Here is a 7,475-nt window from a genome sequence, read left to right on the forward strand (position 1 = left end):
TTGAGGGGAAAAAAAGACGTTTAAGTGCGCCTTATAGTCGTGAAAATACGGTAATAGGAATAGGTGGAGTACAACTTTTCTACTTTTGTTATTTGCTTTTGTTTCTCAAAAAAAATGCATAACGATATTATAGCTTTCATTGATTTATTTCAAATTTGAAACATTGTCTAGACTGTAAAGTGTTTAAAAAAAACAAACCAAAAAAAATACGAACCAATTAATCGAATCGTATCGTGGTGTATTCTTGAGTATCGAAAATAACCGAATCGTTGGGTCAGGAAAATGATACTGAATCAAATCGCCATGATGGATGAGATTTACACCCCTACTGCTACCTTTTGCAGCGATGGTTTTTGCGGCACGTCTTACAAATTGGTGCCTTTTGTTTGACGTCCTCGGTGTGAAATCCAAACTAGTGCCATGTACTGATCAACTGAAACACCTGCTGTCGCCCTATTTCATTTGCCGGTTGCTATAGCAGAAAGTAATCCTGTTTGGAGGAGGGGTTTATGATGCATTCAAAGTGTGTGGGGAAAAATAAAACTCTAAGTGAAAAAGGTGCAGATGGCTTAATGTCTTCATGTGAATTTGAACTCGATGGTTGTGATAGTCATTTTAACTATACATCGAGTATATCCGTTTTATCGCCCAGCCCTCGGGAGCTGTAGTCCCTAGATTGCGTCCAGTTGAGATGTCCAGCTCAGCTCTGTCTCTTCTCTCTATTATTATATTTACGATAAGGTGATGAAAAATTTCGCATGTTGTCAATTTTGACTAATTTAGAGCAATCGGAATACTTTTAAATCAATTTAGCATGTAAACCCAAGAGATGAATTAAAGGATTTGCTTAATCGGAAACCAATGACCTTTAGTCAATTGAGTCTTAACCTTCTTTCATTGCGCTACTAGCTAGCAGACATAAAGGGACTCCTCTTCAATGGCTCTTTTGTCATAATTTGTTAATGAAAATGTGATGAGCATGTACGGAAACACAAGCTCAGTGAAATAAGGATCTTTTTAGCTTCATAAACAGCAGCTCAAACATGTTACCATGACACATGCGCCCAATTTGGCTAGCTTTTTTTTTAAACATTAAAGGCATAAAATGGTCAAAAATCATCAGAAAGACCAATTATTTAGCTGGAAAATTCGTCCCTAAATGTGTCAGACCTGTACCTCTGCTGTTCAGCAGCTTAGTATAGCAGGCCACATCAGGGATGTTCTTTGTTTTCAGGTGCTCCACACATCCAGCCTTCTTCAAAGATATGAAAGTTCCTGAGACTCGGAGACAAATGTTGCAAACAGTCGGTTTTGCGCAATATTGTTCTGAGGTTAGCTAAGAGGTCTGCTTAGCCAGTCTGGTGTTTCTGGTCTCTGGACATGGGGCTATGTTGGTGGCTTTTCAGGGTGGCTGGCTTGAGATGAGCATCAAAAGAGGCAAAAATCCTGTGATTTTGGTGTTTTCTCCCCAACCCCGTGAGGCACAGGATTGCATGTCCTGTGGGAGTGTCTTGGAAAATTGTGGGCTGGTAGGGGTTGCATAGGCTAAAGAGTCCAACAACAGACAAACTTTCGTCCTCCAACCCCAATGATCAAAATGAATGTCATTGTTTATGGCCCAACAAGAGCATTGGGTCTTTGATAAACCATAAAATATCATCAGCAAAGAGTATGAGCTCGTGTCCAAGGAAACTTGGGTTTTGTGTCAGTTTTTATTGACAAAGGCTAAACTTCTTTTATTAATTTTTTTCTATTTGCTTTTAGGTTCTAGGGGAACTAAGGAAAATATCCAATATGGGAAATATTAAAATTAGGGGTCCTGGTACAGCTGTTTTATTTCCAATACAATACCGATATTGGAGCTTTGAGGATGAACAGATACCGATTGACTGATATGAGATTAGCTTGAATAATACAAGCTTTTATTACTTATTTTATTCTGAAGAATGTTGGAAAACACTTGTCAAGTAATATTACTACAACAGGGAACAAAAGTCAGCAACAAAGAATATGATAACCACTGACCCATTTAAATTAACCAATGAGTTAAAGAAACTTTTACCAGAAGTAGAGAGTTTCTGTTAGCATGAAAATATGTTACATTTTAAATATCTGATATCAGTTTTTTGGCTAATATCTAATATAAATATCCCTTGTTAAAATGTTAGTCTGGACCAGATCATTAAGGTCTTTGGACCAAATGAGATCCCTGAGCTCCGTTTGGCTGCCTGAGTTGCCTCTTACTGTGAGAGCCCTCCTTAACAAAGATATCTGTGTGGGAAGAAATCGAATAAGACTGGATGAACTGGATAAAGTCAGATGAAGAGTGGAACAATGTAGCACCACATGTCTCTTCCATGCTGAATGTTTCCTTTGTTTTTTTGTTTTTTTCTCTCTCAGCTCTTAACAAGCACAAAATCCATGAGCTGAAGTGTCCCTGGGGCCTGCAGGAGAAGGAATTCATGGATCTACTAAGGTCCACATTTTCTCTGCTGGCTGGTCAAGCTTTCAAGGTTTTAACTCTTCAAAGCGGGAAACTTCTACCGCTGAAGGTTAACCGCCTCGTTCCGGAAGAGATCCAGAGGGCTATCGGTTCTGTCGACCAAGGGTTCCCTCCACCAGTTCTCTACATTCAGCTGCCGGTATGTCCGTTTGCCTTTACCACAAATCCAGATTCCAGCTCCTTGAAGCATCGGTTAGAAATAAAAACATGTTATCGTCTGTGAAACCTTTGAAGCAACCTCCACAGAAAGAAGATACTAAACCTTTAGCTCATCCCAGCACAGCATATCCAGACATCCAGACCCTAAGGTAACCTAAAACCCCCACGGCTTTGAGGCTGTTTCATTTCTAATGTTCTCTTCTAATCTCTGTGTTTTTCTTTGTTTTAGCAACTATGAACCAGAACAGTTGCTCAATCTGAAGATCTGTATCCTGGATGACCCAAAAATAAATCACATCACCCCTTCAGGTAAACCAGCTGATTGGATGGCTGTCCTTTAATCTTCTCTTTATGCCCAGAACCACTAAATTATTGGTTCTATTATTATAAACTAGTGCTGTCAATCGATAAAATTTTTTTAATCGCGATTAATCGCATCAATGCCTAAGTTAACTCGCGATTAATCGCATTTTAATCACACATTTTTTTTCTGATTGAAAATCATTTAAATACTCTCGATGACATGCAAAAAATACATACAGGCTAGGTTTGTACCAATGTTCTTTTTTTTTAAATGAAAACAGGTCACAGACACTGATTTATGCCATAGAAACATATGGCAAGAAGATGGGGAGGCATGTAGCAAAAAATAACAAATATGTATCCAAAAAAAAGGCCCTGAAAACAGGCTGATGTAAAAGACAGTCTTTACAGTTAATACAGTCTTTTGCTGTAAAATGTAGTAGAGTTAACATTAGATGTCAATTAACCAAGGTAATAATGAACAATTTTCAATCAATACATCAAAATCAATAGACCCACATCACTAGATGGAGGTAGTCTATGCTCTAGAAAGTTGCTTTTCAGCCTCTTAACAAAAATGAGAACACACACACACACACCCACCCACCCACACACACACACACGATACTGACCTGTGGCGTACACAGACAGCAAGAGTGCCGTAGCAGATTCCATTTCACCTCAGTAATCTGTTTTCTCAGCGTATTTCAGGTTGCTACTAGTTACCAGACACTCAACTTGTTTGTTGGTGGTGGGGCTTAAAGAAAAGGCACTAGCGTCACCCAGTGTATGAGCGTCTTTTTTCCTTGAGGAGCTCCGCTCTCGAAGCCTATGGAAAATGCATACACTGGGGGAAAATAGCCCCGCCTTCCCGCAGGCTGCAGCGGGATGTACTTGGAAAATTGTACCATAAAACCACATAGCGTTAATCTCACGTTAAAAAAATTATCGCCATTACAATGGCCTTGCGTTAACGCGATAATAACGCGATAATTTTGACAGCATTATTATAAACATAAATCTTAAAGCAGTTTCATGTATTTCCAATGAATAACTTTCAGAAGTAGATAGAAGGGACCTTCAACAGGTTGAAGGTTATTAACTTGTGTGTCACACTGAGCTTGTCCCACATATTTTTGATTTATGCCCAATATTGAAGCATGGTCTGCGCTATGTTAACCCCCGCTCTGATCCTCGGGGCTGAAAACAAGCAACAAGTCAGAATCTCTCACTGTGCCCGTTGTGCCGGCTCGGTTCTGATGAGAAGAAACTACCTTTGAAGTGGAGCGCTTTCATCCTCCATTACTTCGCAGGTGGTCAACCAAAGAATCAGGGAGCTTGTCCAACAGATTGTCCAACATGGACGGCAAATGGAACAGTCCACATTAGTCCACCTCAATGTTTTTAGTCCATAACTCTTTGGTAAATATGTGAACAGAGAGAATATCTGGTAGGACCTTTGATTTTCTTTATGATCCTAAAGGTCCCAGAGATCGGGGAGCGGTTACACAACATGAGAAAAGGAGCATTCAGATCATCATAACAACAATACCACCAAAGCTGGCACCGAGCAAAACACCTTTGACCTTGAAGCCTGGTTAGATATGGCTCTAGGCTTCATGAGTCCATTGCCTTTGGGTTGTGAGAGTAACCCACCCCCCATCATGCCTCACCACTGGAACACCTTTCAGATCTTTCTGGTGGTTTCAAAGGTGTTTTCGTGACTGAAGGGATGGCTATCCTCCTGCAGCAGTGTGTCGCAGGTATGACGCAGATATTTTTCGTTTATGCCCAATGCTGAAGCACGGTCTGGGATATGTTTATTCCACGCCACAACGCAAGAGGGGAAAATCAGGAACTAGCTGTGGGTCTAGATACAGCCGAGGAGGTGAAGAAGTGGGGGCAGGTTTGTGCTACGACGGAGGGACATGAGGGCGAAAACGAGCAAGGATCCAGGTGGAAAAATAGTCCCAGCGTTCTCGTGCACCTCGCTCTTCTAGCTGGTCCATCTTCACGAGTCGTTTTCCACAATGGCGGTCATACAAACAAAACAAGCTGGTAAGGAACCAAACAGGAAATACGCATAGTCCAGAGCGGATTTAGATTTGACCAATCAGAGGCCACCTGTCTGCAGCACTGTCTGCGTTCATCTACAATTTTCGAGAGGTGCAGCAGAGCGTCTGCGGAAGGGGCGGGGCATATCTGCGGTCCCTGTGACCCATGCAGACGACCTGGTTTCTGAGCACAAATCAGCCTTAAGATGTTATGAATAAACCTTGAGAAAGAAACTGGCTTGTTATGGGAATAAGTATGTCTTATCTACAAACACTCCTCTCACTCGGGTATTTTGTGGCCTTGAAGGTGAAACAGACTGAAAAAAAAGATTTTTCAATAACTAAACAGCATAACTAAGTATATGAAACAAGAAACGAATAGAAATTCAAATTTTCCAACCACAGTGTCTTCTTGTAAACATCAGGGATGATGCTTGGGTGAACTCAGGAACTATGCCTCACAAAACACCTGCAAACTATGACCTGATTTTATTCATTTTATTATTTTTTGACTGATGGTGTTCCGTTCTCTCAGTGTTGCAGAAACACGCCATCCAGGATTTCCAGTGTCCCGGGACTCTACTGAAGGCTGGCTTTCTGGACCTCTTGCAGTCCAAGTTCCCTAAGCTGGCTGGAGCCAATTTGGATTTCCTGGTCGATTACGGCGAATATATGATGGCTATAAATCTAAAGAATTCAATGGCAGAGAAGATGAACAGGATCCTGCTATCGGCCAGGACTAGAGTCCTCTACATCATAATGAAGGTTAGAGGCTCATTGTCTTTCCTGCAAGGTCAAATATTCCTACTCTTCTTTTTTTCTGAGATGCCAGCAGCACAGATCAGAGCTGCTGTGTTCAGATAAGGGGGGTAGTGATTTAATTAAGGTCTCAAACTCTTTCAGGAAAAAACTAACGTCGAGGTCAAAGGAAAAAGGAGTCACTCTAGTGTTACTGATGAAAGCATTTCTTCCCCACGGTAAGTCCTGCTTGTTTATCTAAATAGGAATTTAAAAAAAATCAGATGCTGTCTCAGCCCCTGATTATATATTAGCTGCTATAAGAATGTCACTACTCCTCTATCATCAGAGTTCATCCTCTAGTGGCCTTCATAGCTCTGATAATATGCAATAGTAGCATGAAGTGTCCTTCCTTTAAGTCTTCTTAATTGACCTGCAAATAACTGGGTACACATTGACCAGCAGGAATCAACAGCATTGCAGAAACAAATAGTACCCAATGAAAAACCTGCGACTTGTACGCGTACATAAATCCCACAATTACTCACTCTTCTGAACTTTGTTTTCACAACAGCTAAACATCATTTAGGATCTGAACATGATGACTGGAGTCTGGTGTTCTATTGCTTGGTTGGAATGAAAATCTGCATCCACACGGCCCCTTCTGGAACAACTTTGACACCTTTGCTCCAACCTGTAGAAGTACAAGCTTTAGATGAACTTCTAGCCTCTGTCACACCTTGATGATTTAGACCAGCGTATGCCTGATGTACGAAAAATCCGGCAAAAATGCTGACATACGTTGGATAAGTTATGGGTACATTTTGTATAAGTTATGAGCACACTGAAGCACATTAAAGGGAAACACCGTTTTTTTTTTTTTACATTGGGCCCTTGATTTTACATTATTACATCATGTTCTACTCACCCATATGAGTTTTGTGTCATTTGGAGCTGTTCTGAAGATATTCCGTTGAGTTATATCCAAGTACGTTTTCCTCTGGGCAACGACTTGAAGGCACAAACTAAACTGTTCATAATTTATCCGTTATGGTACGCCAGCATTCATAACATGTAGGCGAATCACTGTCCCCCAGACATCCGCGGATTTCAAAAATTGAGCATCAAGGCCTGCAGTGTAAACGTAGCCTATGTTACCTCATGTGCAATCTGGGACAACATGACAGTTTATTTTCTCTCCACAAACTGGTCTTCAGTCTTCTCCTGATCAGGTAGAAATCATTTCTGCCAAATAGCAGTTCACAGAAACCCCTATAAACCATTGCATCATCTGCATATAGTGTAATCTGTTTTCAGTAAAATAGTATATGTTTAGAAAAGTATGGAGTGTTGCTTTTGGGCTGTCGGTGTCTGATCATATCTCACCATGTCTCATCCTGGCCTTAATTGTTTGTGCTTCTCAAGTTGTAATTTCCTGTCCAGTATCCTTAAAAGTAAACGTTTAAATTTCCAGAAAAAAACAGACAGAAATCCAAGATTTCAGAAGTCGTAGGTTATTCAGAACTTGATCAGACTTTCTTTTCACACTGAACCTTAAATGTCTACTTGGTTTCTTTTTTTCTCTCTTCCTAACACTGTCCTCTCTGGCGATATGGCAATAAGAATAATTGTCTTGATGCCACAAGTGGAGCAGTACGGCTATCGCCATAGTGTTCATAGTCAAAAAACTGAAAAAAAGGAGAAAAGATTAAAGAAAG

The 7,475-nt window shown here is 40.6% G+C and overlaps 1 protein-coding gene across 2 annotated transcripts in view; it reads left to right on the forward strand.

The window, feature by feature from the left end:
• Positions 1 to 7,475, forward strand: part of LOC107104122 — a 33,526-nt gene that overhangs the window by 19,760 nt on the left and 6,291 nt on the right. For both annotated transcript variants that reach the window (XM_015404041.1, XM_015404042.1), the window contains exons 13-17: positions 2,401 to 2,642; positions 2,738 to 2,811; positions 2,892 to 2,971; positions 5,555 to 5,784; positions 5,923 to 5,996. In XM_015404041.1, coding sequence (XP_015259527.1) covers positions 2,401 to 2,642; positions 2,738 to 2,811; positions 2,892 to 2,971; positions 5,555 to 5,784; positions 5,923 to 5,996 — 700 coding nt within the window. The remainder of the gene's footprint in view (positions 1 to 2,400; positions 2,643 to 2,737; positions 2,812 to 2,891; positions 2,972 to 5,554; positions 5,785 to 5,922; positions 5,997 to 7,475) is intronic.

The sequence above is a fragment of the Cyprinodon variegatus genome, unplaced genomic scaffold (assembly GCF_000732505.1).
Source record: "Cyprinodon variegatus isolate N-32 unplaced genomic scaffold, C_variegatus-1.0 Scaffold1620, whole genome shotgun sequence".
Taxonomy (NCBI): domain Eukaryota; kingdom Metazoa; phylum Chordata; class Actinopteri; order Cyprinodontiformes; family Cyprinodontidae; genus Cyprinodon; species Cyprinodon variegatus.